This window comes from Cheilinus undulatus, linkage group 23 (assembly GCF_018320785.1).
Source record: "Cheilinus undulatus linkage group 23, ASM1832078v1, whole genome shotgun sequence".
NCBI lineage: Eukaryota > Metazoa > Chordata > Actinopteri > Labriformes > Labridae > Cheilinus > Cheilinus undulatus.
Window position 1 is genome coordinate 13,712,876 of NC_054887.1, and position 14,717 is coordinate 13,727,592.

Genomic DNA, 14,717 nt, shown 5'->3' on the forward strand with positions numbered 1-14,717 from the left:
GTTTTTAGTTAGTTTTACTCATTTTTCGCTCTGGTCAACATCCGGGTTAATATAACAACATTCACTAGTTAGTTTTTCTTGTTTTTCTCAAACAGAAGCTTCAAAATAAGATCTACTAGTCAGTACCGGTAGCACAGAACTAATGTGAGCAAGCTAGGCCATCTACATTTTAATAATGACATCAGTGACGTGCACAGATAGACACTAGGTGGTGCTATAGCACCTGCCCATTGCCCTCTGGACCAAGCAAGTGCCCTTTTAAAAAATTTTTTTGTTGTTGTTGTTGTTGTTTTTTACAGTGTATTGTATGTGGCCCATGTTGACATGATCATCTATAAATGCTCGACGATTAAAAGTGTGTGATAATAATGCCCCCCTCCTCCTCCACACACACCTCTCTACGTGAACGCACAGCGCAGACACAAATGGAGGCGCGTCGTTGCAGCAGCAGTGCAAAGTTGGAGCCCACTCACACCTCCTCCCCTGCCCCACCAGCCAGCCAAATAACATAAATGAATCGAGTGTATTGTTTGCCCCCTAAGCTTCAGTTGCCAAGCTGTAACCTGCATTTATTTGTCTCTGTTGTGAAGTAGCCTGTCTCATACAGCACCGAACACAGCTGAGCATAAACTAGCCGACCGCTCACCTACTTAACAAGACGCTAGCCCAAATCAATAATAGATATGACGTGAAGACCACCACACAACTAATGTCGGTAGAGTTTGTCATTGGTACAGCATGTGAATCTATCAGTATACTTAAGCTGAATATTTAGTGCTCAGTGACAAACAGGAAATTCCCAATTGCCTGCAGAAAAAGTAGCATTCTGCCTTGTTGTAATGCCACCAAGCAGTCTTATTCATACTTTTGGTCTCTTTGCAGCATTAGCATAATGCCTAGAAAGGAGAGGGTTAAAAAGGAGAAAGGGAGCGACAGCAGGCTGCCCAGGGAAGCAGCTCTCTGCTGTCCTAGATAAAAGCATGTACCAGCAGCAAGGAGGAAGAGGAAGACGAAGATGAAAGGTCAGAGTCAAGACCAGAGTCATGTTAACTGTTCAGGGCCTTTTAAAGCTCAGATTTTAAAGTTGAACTGTTCCTCTAATTTTATTGAAATATCTTAAAAGCTGCCCACATTTTATTTTAACTACACAAAGTGGTTTGGTGGTACTAAATCGGGCATGTTGCTAAATTAGCTAATTATATTATTTTGTACCAACCCTAAGTTATGCTTATGTTACAGGACTTGCAGTAATCTTGTATTTACCCTAATAGCCTATTATTTAAACTATGATTATTCTCCAGGCAGCTACAGCAGGGAAGCAGCTCTGTGCTGTCCTGCAGTAGGCCATCTACCAGCATGGATGATCAAAATGAGGGAGAACAAGAAAGGCATGAGCAAGAACCAGCTGTATGTGAAAGAGATGAAACAATTGCAAAAATAGCTACTATACAACATGTGCCTGTAATGTTTTTTTCTTTCTTTTTTTTTTAAATCTCACTCTGCTGTAATAAGGCAGCCGGCAGTTCCACATGCCGCACACAGTGCCCTTATTTTTCGCTGAGCACCTGCCCCGCCAAAATGTCTGTGCACGCTACTGTTGGCATTTTACCAAGTAATAACTCAGTAATATTAAGAAATTCTATAGCCAGTCATAATGTACTAATTATCAAATAATTCACTGTAATATTGCGGCAGTTCTCTGGTAACCAGGCAGCAATTACTGTGTAATTTCTCTGAAATAAGAGGATAATTTTTGACAATTCCCAAGTTTTTTTTTTATTTTTTTATTTTGGCCACTAATTGCAAGTGAGTCCTTCCTGAATCATTTCCAAGTAATTCTAAGGGTTTGGGTAAGTTTTGGGTTAGGGCTAGGGAGTTAGAGTTAGTGTAAAAATACAACCTGATTACAAGAGAACTGAATAAATATTAAACCGAATTACCTGATAATTAAAACATCATTACAAGGTAATTACTTCCTTAATATTACCAAATTTATAAGTTATTACTCTGTACAATGGAAACTTATAAAAAGGTAATTATCACCTTATTCTTCAGTACTTAAAAGATAATTACCACCTATGGCTTTAAAATTACCACATAAATAAGGTCCACTAAAATTAAGTATTACTTAAAAAACCTACTGAAATGCAGTAATTTGAATAAATGTCCAGTTACTTTCCACCCTGGGTCCATGCCTGAATTGAATAGGTTAGTGAATAGATGATGGAAATGGGAAATGACTGTTTATTCTCTTTTTATTGTAAAATAGAAAAATGTTTGCATTTTCTTTTTTATGGTCAAACCAGATTAGCAAAAGCTAAAAGATGTTGGATTTTCTTTCAACAAGAAATGATACTAAGCCACATTAGTAAACAAGTGAGACCAGAACTGTTTTCAGGTGATCCTTAGAGGACATTCTGACTCTTACCAATTAACTTTAAGGTTTTCTGCTTTAAGCCACTAAAAGTATTTGAGACTGGTTAAATAATATTAAGGCTTGAATCATTTTTATTGTGAAACAAACTAATGCACAATCCAACAACTCCAAAACACTCTCGTGGACAAGTTGTGACCTGCACATTCAGTTTCAGGCTTAGGTAAACAGTCCCAGTGTTCTGTTCTCTGATCTTCCTTCCTGACAACAGTCATATTTGCATAAAATCCTCCTAGAAACTGCTGAGACTTGATCTTTTATTTGGAATGCATTTAAAATGGTGTCCACAAATCTTTTGAAGCTCCTGTTGCCTGTTGGTCACTGTTTGGGGGTCTTCAGTCAGTCAGAAATGGTGTCAGTCACTGAGAGAGGGATAGGGGAGTCTTTTTTGTTGTTGTTATTTTGATGATGGACCACAAGGACTTGTTAAGGCCAAGCATGAACAAAATTTACACTAAAAGTTCTGAATTTCAGGGAAATTTTCATCTGCAAAATCCACAGAAATTCCCTCAAGTTTCAAATAAATTACTTTAAAAAATAATAAGATTAACCCAGTTTTGTATGTAAATTTTCAATAACATTTTAAAAAAACTGAAACTATCTGAAAAAATCCAAATAAATTCCTAAAGATTTAAAAGTACTTTCCGTGAAGTTCTCTTAAAAACTCAAAGAAAATTACACCAGGATACCAATTTCCTACTTTTACTTGAAGCTGCCAGAAAATTTCCAAACAAACTCACTAAAACACCTGGATAAATTTCCCAAATTTCCATGAAAATTCCTTACAAAATTAGAATAAAATTCCACCAAATATACCAATTTCCTTAATTTTCCATGAAACTGCCTGAAAATGTCTAAATGAAATTCCCAAATTTCCATGAAAGTCCCCAAAAAATTCAAACAAAATTCCATCGAAAATACAAATTTCCTAATTTTCCACTACACTTTCTTAAAGTTTCAAAACAATATCCAACAAATTTCTGAGTCAATTCAAAATTTAAATAAAAATCCATGAAAATAATAATAATAATAATAATAATTTTCAATGAAAGTGCCTGAAAATTTCCAAACAAATTTCCCAAAAATATCCAACCATTTTCCTATATTTACCATGAAAATGACAAATTAAAATAAATAAATACAACAAATTCCCTCCAAAATATCCAATGACATCTTCCCAAAACTGTATCTGAAAATTTCATAGCAAATTCTCCCAACATTTTAGGGAAATTATATAAAAGTGAATGGACATTCTGGACAATTGTCTCCAGTTATTCTATGTTTTAGGAAAGTCAAAATATTGTCATACTTAGGATGCAGCGTCTTAGGGGGATATCGGTTTCACTGCAAACTTTGCCAGCATTCCTAAAGATTTATCCACATGTAAGTAATAAACGAACTTTAGCAAGTACAGAGCAGAAACAGAGACGAGTTTCCTCCTACTGAAGACAAAAACTGGAGAAAGAAAAGCCCAGAGCACTCTGCAGGGTCAGACATGGTTTTATAAATGCATCTGCTGCCATCGCCTGGCCAGAAGTGAGCACTGCAGTCTTGACTCTGAAGGATTACCATTCATGAAAAGCTTGAGTGTTTTTAACCCTTTACCTACTGAGGGTAAAAATGGCGATTTGGACATATTTTGTTATTCTGGCTGTGAAATAGTCAGGAAATGCCCTACGTCTGACAGCTTTGGTCCCTTTTCCCAGGAGAACTTGAACTTGACTTTTCAACATCTGGTTAATGATTATTGCACATTATATGGAATTGTCAGCAGTTTAAAAGAAGAAAAACACAAAAACAGATTTGTTTTTCATGGCTTTTATGAGAAGAAATTGTGTTATTGCTCATGAAGTTTTGATTGGACATTTGAAATGTGAACCTGTACATGTTTAGAACAATCACCAGTCATTTTTGAGTCTAGGACTCTGGGTGTGCAAAAGAGAACTATACTAAACCTCAGTTCAGAAGATGCATCCTTCAAATCGCTGTCCTCCTCTATGAACCGTAGTGGCTGTTTTACCGTTCTTGATGGTCTCCCCGACATTATAGATGTGTGTAATAAAACACAGACACGCACAAATGCCACTATCTAACGCTATTTTTAGAAAACAAACCACCACTCTCGTTCGCTCTCCTTTTACTCTCTTCCTTTACTCTCCTTTCTCACTGGTCTTCTACAAAGCTGACCTTTTCGCGGTGCTGTTCGACATTAATATAATATAATATATTACCACACATCATACATTGCCGGAAAGCACAGATTCTCAGCTCTCTGTGAAATTGAGCAAACTTTCGAGGAGTTATGGTGCTGAGAATCTGTGTAGTTGTCTCTCCAAACTTCTGGTGCATTGTTATGAATGCCCACGTTATATGGTTGTGAGTACCGTAATGAACCATACATGTGCGCATGCCCACAATTCTCAGCTTTCCAACGCCGTTGGAATTTTTCAAATCGGACAAACTTTGGCAGAGTTATGGTAATAATACTCCAGACATATAGAACAGATCACTGGCGCTACGTCAGTAGGTAAATTAAGATGATTTCATGTTTTGGTCAAAATATCTGTGGTGATCAAACTTGAACCAGCTGATAAAGACCAAGCTGCTTTAAATATTCAGTCTTTATTCTAAAATCAACGTTGGTTAAAAAGATTATTTCAGTCCTGATTTAAATGAAAACAGGTAGAGGGATTTCTGACTCGTAGCTCTACTTTTGATTTCAAATACCGTTAGCATTTAAAGTTTGTACTCACCTCTATAGGAAGCAAAATCCTCGCTGTATGACAAGTCAAGTCCAGATGAAACTCAGTTTAGTTGAGCGGGATAACAGGTGTAGATAACTAGTGGATGGAGATATTAAGATGATATTCTTCTTCGGTGAAGAGCACCTTTCACTTTCGCTGGGGTTTGAAGCAGAAGCCCTCCTCTCCTCCTGTCTGTCGAAGCTGCTCCGCCTCTAACTACGCCGGGATATAAACCCAACCTAGTCCTTAATTTCTAATCAATATTGTGTTTCTGTGATAGTAAAGTGACTGTGAGAAAAGAGTCAACAAGTTTAGGAGAGAGTGAGATATCACTGTTATCAAAACTAGTTCATGATTGAACACACGTTTTGGCTTTTGGTGTTTATCTTTAAACTCAGGACTGGATGCTTTTTTAATGTATTAAACTAAAATAATTTCGTCAAAATATACTTGAGTGAAAGCAAAGATTGATTAAAAAAAGATTTAAAGATTTAGGATTTAAAAAAGAAAAAAAAAGATTTAAAAACTTAATCAATAAAAAATGGTTAGCACTTTATTTTAGAGGGTCCTAATTACCTAGTAATTCTATAGTAAAAAGTGAAATTATAGTAATTTCTCAAGAATAAGAATGTACATAGAAATTCTTTGGCATTTACCAAGTAATAACTCATTAATATCAAGAAATTCTGTAGCCAGTTATAATGTATTAATTATCAAATAATTCATTGTAATATTGCAGTGATTCTCTGGTAGTCAGGCAGCATTTACTGTGTAATTTCTCTGAAATAAGAGGATAATTTTTTAAATTTATCTGGGTGAAATTTATCTAGGTAAATACTTCCTTAATACTCCCATATTTCTAAGTTATTACTCTGTACAATGACAACTTATAAAAAGGTAATTATCACCTTATTCTTCAGTACTTAAAAGATAATTACCACCTATTGCTATAAAATTACCACATAAATAAGGCCCACTAAAATAAAGTATTACCAAAAAATCTACTGAAGTGCAGTAATTTGAATAAATGTCTAATTTCTTTCCACCCTGGGTCCATGCCTGAATTGCATAGGTTAGGGAATAGATGATAGAAATGGAAAAATGACCGTTTATTCTCTTTTTACTGTAAAATAGAAAAAATCCAAACTGTTTTCAGGTTATCCTTAGAGGACATTCTGACTCATTATCAATTAACTTTAAGGTATTGTGCTTTAAGCTACTAAAAGTATTTAAGACTGGTTAAATAATATTAGAAACAACACAATGAAAAACACGTTTTGTATGTTAATTCTGCTTTTTATTTTAAGTTGAACAGCATTACAGGTAATTAAGAAAACGATTCTCCACTATGTACAAGCATTAAGTATCAGAGTGCTGGGATTTCTGGTACTTTCTGATAGAAAACGAACATTTCAGTTATACAGTTAGATTCTTCATTAGGTGAACTTTAGATCTTAAACAACAAACTTACTGTAACAAAAATAAATCACGATAGAAAGCCTGTGATCCCCACTGCTGACAAAAACAAGACTGAATTAAAGATGGACAACATGGCGGTCCAAGAAAAGTCTCGAGTCTGTGAAGGAAGTCAGGTCCAGGTTCAATCTAAAGTCTGACCGCAGCAGTCCAACTAAAGTCTCAAGTCCTTTTGTCAAGTCCAAATTCGGTCTCAAGTCTTAGAGGGTAAGTCCGGATCAAGTGTTGTTTCCTTGAAGGTCAGTCCAAGTCTAGTTTTAAGTCTATTATGGCACGTCCAAGTCAAGCCTGAGTCATGGAGGGCAAGTCCAAGTCAAGTATTAATTTAGAGGGGTAAGCCCCAAGTCAGGTCTTACGTTTTTGAGGAAAAGTCCAAATCAGGTCAGAAGTCTGTGTCTGTATGGGCAGTTCCACATCAAGTCTAAAGTCTAAGAGGGTAAGTCCAAATCAGTTGAAGAGTTTTAAGGTTGAGTCTACATCTAAACTTAAGTTTCTTAAGGCAAGTCCAATCCAAGTCTGAGCCTTGGAGGGCAAGTTCCAGTCCAGTCTTGAGTGGTTTAAGGGCAGGTCCAAGTCAAGTCTTAACTGAAAGGGGCAAGTCCCAAGTCAAGTCTTACATCTTCGAAAGAAAGTCCAAATCAAGTCCCAAGCCTGTGTTTTTATGGGCAGTTCCACATTGTTCTCAAGTCTTGGAGGGCAAGTCCAAATCAAGTGTTGTGTTTGAAGAAGAGTCCATTTCTAATCTTAAGTCTCCTAGGGTCCAAGTCATGTCTGAGTCTTGGAAGGCAAACTCAAATCAAGGATTAAGTCCAAACCAAGTTTCAGCCCCCGTAGACAGAGTCCAAATTAAATCTTTAGGTCTATGAGGTCAAGTCTTTACTAAATCACAAGTCTTTGAGGCCGAGGGCAAATCAGTTCTCAAGTCCCTTGGTTAGAATTCAGTGCTCAGGTCTATGAGGGTGAGTCCAAGTCATGTCTCAAGTCTTTGATGGAAAGTCCAAATCAAGCAAGTCTGTATTTTAAAGGGCAGGTCCACATCAAGTCTCAAGTCTGTGAGGGCAAGTCCAAATAAAGTCTCAATTCGTTGATGGACAAGTTCTGTTGAGTCTCAGCTCTCATAAGGGAAAGCCAAAGTTAAGTCTCAAGTAGCAGAGGGACAAGTCTGAGTCAAATCTGGTCCAGCCCTGCTAAAGCCTTAAGTCTTTACAGACAAGTCCGAATCAAGTCTCAAGTCTTTGAGGTTAAGTTCAAATAAAGCCAACAGGGTCCAAGTCACATCTCAAGTTTTTGAGGGAAAGCCTTAACCAAGTACCAAGTCTGTGTCTTCATGGACAAGCCCACATCTAGTCTCAAGTCTGTGAGGGCAAATTCAAATAACATTTCAATTCTTTGATGGATAATTTCAGTTCAAGTCTCAAATCTTATGTGGAAAAGTCCCAAGTCAAGTCTCAGAGGGACAAGTCTGAGTCAAATCTGTTCAAGCCCAGTTAGATTCTTAAGTCTTTATGGACAAGTCCAAATCACATCTGAAGCCTTGAGTCTGACTCATTTAGGGCAAGTCAGAGTACAGTCTCAAATCTTTGAGTGCAAGTTTTAATCCAGTCCAAACTCTTAGAAGACAAATCAAGATCCAAACTTAGGTATTTATGGCCACTTCAGACAACTCAAATTTAGCCGTACTTAAACTAGCATGTCAGAAATTTTACTGGTGCCTTCAGTCTAGTTTGACTCCTTGACATGTCGTCAGGGCTTTACATGATCATGCTGACCAATAAGTCACACATGTAACTGTATTTAGCTCTATTAACTGGACTAATTCTATTGAGATATTCTCAGAGTTGAAGCTCAAGTTCTGTTTGAAGGATAGCAAGTCCATTGTCAACTTACTGATCCATAATCATTTCTTTTTTGAGGGTTTCTCATTTTCAGACCACAAGACTGCTAGAGTCAAACCCAGTGCTTTTGTGGTAGCTATGACACTCTTTGACCCACCTCCTGAAGACCAATAAGCCCCCAAACAGTCATGAAGATGGGAGATAACGTTGTGATAACATTCAATGATTAGCTGGTGCTGTCACAAAACACACACACACACACACAAAAAAAACATGTAGTCTGATCAAACCTTAAGGAGAAGCCAAATCCAAGTCTCAAGTCTTAGACGGCAACTCTCAGCCAGAAGTCACTTCCGTGTGACTTAACATGAACTCAAACAAATCTCCAAAAAAAGAGTGTTCCTCATTCCCCACGTTCATACTTGGATGCAGTGTTGATGTTGGGAAGCAACCCAACATTGGTAACCTGATATGCTCTTACAGGACCTCAAGGGCACGGTTGTCCCCTGAAGGATTGAGGTATGGGTACAGTATGCCACTGAATTTGCAGCCAGAGAAGGAGTAGATGTGGGACCCTGTACCTACATTGTAGAAGGAGACGAGACTCTCTTCATAATCGACAAACACCCCCACCTTCCGAGGCTTCCACTTAAGAGATGGAGGGTCAAAATTATAACCACTGACTGAGTAATCCTTTCCATTCTTCAACTGCAAAACCCAAGGGCCTCGCCCTCGGCTGGGAAAGACTGATTCCTTCCTGTCCATTGATCCAAGGGCTACTCCTAATTCCCAATTTGTTTTATCATTGACCTGAACCTCAAAATAAAACTTTCCTGCCAAAAAACCCTGATCTCCCAGGACACAAGCACTCTCAGAAAACCTCTTTGGGTTGTTTGGGAGACTCTGCTTTTTACCGCATGCTACTTTTTTACTCCAATGCAGGGTAAGGGAGGGATGTGCAGTATCAGGATCCAGAGTGACATATATCATGTACTGTTTGACTTTAGCCAGCTCAAACTGAACTTGCTTCTTGACCTCTTCGCTGACTTTCTCCCCCACTTTAGCCACAGCTCCTCTCACAATCCCCTCATACGATGAGTGAACTTGGACGTGTGTCCAGTCTTTGGTGGGTGGAGCAGGGTTCATGGAGGCCAGGTTCTGAAGAAACTGGAGGTGATCTTCAAAGTGTGAAAACTCCTCCACCTCTGCACTTCTCTTTGTCAGCTCAGAGATTTCATCTTCCAGCTCTTTGATGAAGCCTTCAGTCCTTTCCTCTATTATTTTCTGCTTATTTTCGATCAAGTCATGCAGCTGAGCCAGGCCTTCCTCAACAGAGCGGATCAGAGCAGTGAAGACCTCCCTGCTGTCAGATTTCTCTCGGTCTGCATCTTCCCTGCTGAGCCTCACTGAATCTTTCAGCGTCTGAATCTTCAGTTGCCTCTCCTTAATCATCTTCTGAATGTCGTCCTCTGTCTCTCTCAGCTCAGCCTTCTTCTCTTCGTATTGTTCCATCAAGGGAATGATATGATGAAGCTTATGACTGGATTCAGTGCAGCTGAAACAAACACAAGTCATATCCGTCTTACAGAACATCTCCAGAGGTCTGTGATGGTTATTGCACATCCTCTCCTCCAGGTTTCCCACAGGATCGATCAGCTCGTGTTTTGTCTGTCCGATGACCTTCTCATGAAACTCCATGTGAGTCTCACAATAGGAGGTCAGACATGTCAGGCAGGACTTCAGCGCCTTCGCTTTGGTTTCAGTACAGACACCACACACAACCTCTTCAGAAGAGGAACTTTGTTGGATTGAGCGTCTTCTGGCCTTCTTCACAGCAGAGTGTCTGAACTGAGCAGCCATCTCTGATATGAATGTGTTCACACGAAGCTCAGGTCTTGTGTTTAACACCGTCTTACACAACGGACATTCACATCGCACGTTGACATCCCAGTTGTGTGTGATGCATTGCTTGCAGAAATTGTGTCCACATGGTATGGAGACTGGATCAGTGAACACATCCAAACAGATGGAGCAGCGAAACTGCACTTCAGATAACTCACAGCTGGTGGTCGACATCTCTGGAATAGAGAGACAAATCAATCAATAATGTGGAACATCCTGAAACACATATAGGTTGCTTCCATCGAGCGGTCCAGCTCAGTTCGGATTTTTTTGCATACCAAACCATACTGAATCAAACCGGAGTCAAACAAAGGGCAGACAGCCTGGGTGGATGGACATAACCTTGCAAAGTGGATAGATTTGCCAGACTCCATTTCTGTTATCAGGTAAGTCCACTGGGCAGACTTAAGAGTTGGAATTACAGGCTTAAGGTGCATTTTTTATGACGACAACTCAGAACTACCAAGATTAAATGTAACACCACAATTAGATTAGATGTAGCAATAGCACAGTAGTAATTTTACCAGAACTGGATCAAATTTTTGTATGAAATAAGGAGAAAAACAACACTAAGAGCTTTTCATGATGGAAAAGATGTTTCGCTCTTCTGCTGACCTGCAAAACAGGGTAAGTGAGAGTTACTGGGGAGAGGGGTTAGCTGAAGTATGAAAGGCTGCCAGTGCAGTGACTAGCATGGATGTAGTCACAGTTACAGTTTTGTCAGCACTGGACAACATTTCTTTCTTAAAACAAGAGCTAAGAGCAACACTAGAAGCTTTTCATGATGGTAAAACTGTTTCCACTCTTCTCCCAGTCTTCTTCAGCATTAGTTTACTCTTGTCACAGTGTGAGGCTTGCCGGTGTATACGGCTACTGCTGCAATGGCTATTATCTCGGATGTAGCTGTAGGAAAGAGGAAATTTAATCAGAACTGGAAAACTATGGCAGCAGTGGCCTGTCAGCTCAGGAGAAGCACATGGGTACAACCTCATTTTGTCTTGTCCCTCTGAATGGCCCGCCATGAACGCGACAGACAGAACATTCCTCCAATCACATTCTAAATATTTTTTTTAAGTCCTGCCCTTCCCAAACACTTTGTATGGGAGCTTTCCCAGATAACTGTGAAGGATCTACAGTTTATGTGGTGTGTCACGTTAGGATGGACATGCTTTTTGTGTCTCTTTGGAGCATACATACAAGCATCAGAATTGTTTTTGATAAAAACCTCTGGACATATACACATGAACTTGAAAATAATTAAGATATTTTTCTATAAACAAGAGTAGTAACTACATAAAATCCTCCTATATGCTCAAACCTGGTCAGTAGATGTAAAGATACCTTTTTAACAAGTAAAAATGCAATCCAGGATGTTAAAATCGTAGAAAAGGAAAGTCTTACTCTTGCTGAAGACAAAACAGATGTCAGAAATAAAAATAAGCACAGGGCACTCAACATCATCGATGGTTTATCGTCGTTTTTATAAAAATTGACGTTAGTATATATTTTGACGCGCTCAAATTTCACCTACGTCTCAATAATGAAACATAACAGCCCCTAAGCCAGCTGTCATGTTAACTTTTACGTCTTTTAAAAATAGAACTTCTTTTCTCTGAAGCCATTGTATTCCCGACTGACTGAAATCAGGAAAAGGGAAGTAGAAACCGCAGCTCTCCCTTTCTTTCTCTGTTCCGTAAATATTTTACATTTTTTACCCACCTTTGTACTGAGTCAAATCCTTTGTTTATCAAAGCAAAGGCCTGTTTTAATTATGATGGTTGTAGACGTGAAGCATCGCTCTTCAGCCACAGGCTCCCTTCACTTTCATTTCCTGTATTTTGGAACCGAACCACGCCTCCTGTTTTTTTTTTTTTTTTTTTTTGGTGTTGCTCCGCCTCTCACTGCGCGCACGAGTCTTCTTCTTTTACAATTTCTGGACCGGTTAGACGCATCTTGTCGAACTACTGCCCTCTGCAGCTTAAAGAAGACTAAAAGTTTTATTATTTGATAATTTAATATCTGTGATATTAAATGTCATATCCATGCAGAAGTTCAGTTCACTAGTTAAACGTCCAAATCCACAGAAGACTCTGACATTTTTATCAGCAAAAGGTAAGGTACAGAGGTGGGCACAGTTTATAAAAATATTTGATCAACTAACCGTTAATAAGGTAATAAGACCTAAACCTTGATGATTCTCGCCATTCTATCAGCCACAAATGCATCCAATAAACCACTGACCATCAAGGATTTGTGGAGTCATTTTACTTCCTTTGGAAGCGCCATTGTACTCTCCTAATCAAATATAAAAAAAAAAAAAAAATCCTGCAGCATTGACATCCAGAAAAACACATTAATTAAAAAATGCATCCATAGAGATTCACAGATTAATAATTAAATCTTTATGGCCCCAAATGTAAGATAGGAGATTGGGTAAGAGCTACATACATGACAGTTAGTACATACATGTATCATGGCAAAACAAAAAAGTCCCATTCTCTAAAATCTACAGGAAACACACTGTAAACAGATTTTTTTCTTTTTTGCTTATTCTAGATGAGTTGAACATCTTAAGTTATCAAGCACTCACATCAGAAATCATCAAACTTCACAGAGATGATCCCACATTGAACCATAAATATATTAATGCATCAATATCATTATTTTGTTACAGCACCTCATGCTGACAGTTGGAAATTTCCTCCTTTAAATCTTTTTTTCCCTTCAAAACTAACTTTAATCATTTAGCCCCCCCCCCCCCCCCCAATATCTCACCACTTTTATAGGAAGTTGGCATAACTCTCATATGAAACATCTGATTACCTTTAAATTTCACATGTATGATCAATGTCTGCCCCTTTATGCATTCAAATGTTAATTTCATTTGTTTTTCTTTAGCACTACATACTGGATAAAGCCACTAAAACCTCTAGCATAGAATGTCCAATCTTTCATAAAACATGTTTGTCATACTGACACCCAGTGTTGACAGACAGTATTACCACATATACAAAGTGCAGGATGCTCAATATTTTTGATTTAATGACAGTCCTGGGAGGATCTATATAGTCTAACATGTCAGGGCTTTTGCTGCCTCCTACTTAACTATAAGGCATTCAACTTTTACCTACTGAGGTAGTAGTACAGGACTGGTAAAATTATAATTCACTGGAAAACATGTTTAAAAGCAACTGATCAAGCACAAAAGGTTTGTATATTAAATTCTTTCCTTTATTAAATTTAACAGTTAAATGATAAACAAGTCTTAGATAAAAGAATCAGTCTGCTGTGATTTCTGCTATTTTCTGATAGACAACAGTCATTTTCAGCTTAACAGTAAGAGCTGGGTCAACTTTTAAGTCAACTTTCAAGATACTTTTGATTTCCTTGAAACAAAACAAGACAAAGTAAATCATGGTAGAAAGTCTGCGATTCACATTAACTACTGTTAACAAAAAAAAAAAAAGGACTGGATTCAAGATGGATTACAAGAAAGAACAAGACAGAACTCATCTTTAAAGGCAAGTCCCAGGTCAAGACTTAACTCTTTCCGGGGTAAGTGTCTTTCCAGGTGAAGTCTCCTACAGCCAATCCAAATCAAGTCTCAACTCCTTTAGAGCAAGTCCAAATCAAATCTGAGCTCTATGAGGGCAAGTCTTACTCAAGTCACAAGTCTTATGGTGAGTCCAAGTCAAACCTTAAGTCTTTCAGGGTAGGATCAAATCCAGTCTCAAGTCTCTGAGTTAGAATACAAGTCTCAGCTGTTGGCGGGGCAAGTTCAAGTCAAGTTGCAAGTTTTTGATGGGCAAGTTCAAGTCAATTCTAAAGTCTCTGACTAACAAGTCCAAGTCTCATCCCCAGTCTAGGAGAGCAAGTGAATCTCTTTGGGAGAGTCCAGGTCAAATTTCATGTCTTCAAGGAGCAAGCTGAAGTAAAATCCTAAGTCTCTTGGTACAAGTCAAGATCTTTTTCTTTTTTCAGGGGCAAGTCTAAGTCCAGTCTGAGTTTTTAAAGAGTAGGTTGAAATCAATTCTCAAGTTACTGAAGACAAGTCCAAGTGAAGTTGTGAGTTTTAAAGGAAAGACCAAGTCTAATCCTAAGTCTCTTGGTACAAGTCAAGCCTTTGACTTTCGTGGGCAAGTCAAAGTCAAACTTCAAGTTATTGATGGCAAGTCCAGGTCAAGTCTTACTTCTTAGAGAGCAAGTTCCAATTCAAATCTGGAGAATCCCAGCTCGAGTCTTAAGTCTTTAAGGCAAGTCCAAGTGATGTCTTGAGTCTGACACCTTCAGGGCACGTCTTTGAGTGCAAGTATATATCCAGTCCCA

The 14,717-nt window shown here is 38.4% G+C and overlaps 1 protein-coding gene across 1 annotated transcript; it reads right to left on the reverse strand.

Annotated features, from left to right (window-relative positions):
• Positions 1-6,476: 6,476 nt before the first annotated feature.
• LOC121505222 (E3 ubiquitin-protein ligase TRIM39-like) lies at positions 6,477-12,225 on the reverse strand. Its single transcript, XM_041780341.1, has 2 exons — positions 12,111-12,225; positions 6,477-10,567 (listed from the first exon to the last, which is right to left on the reverse strand). Exon 2 carries the CDS (start codon positions 10,563-10,565, stop codon positions 8,967-8,969), a length of 1,599 nt encoding a protein of 532 aa, XP_041636275.1. The 5' UTR covers positions 10,566-10,567; positions 12,111-12,225; the 3' UTR covers positions 6,477-8,966.
• Between the last annotated feature and the right edge of the window lie 2,492 nt (positions 12,226-14,717).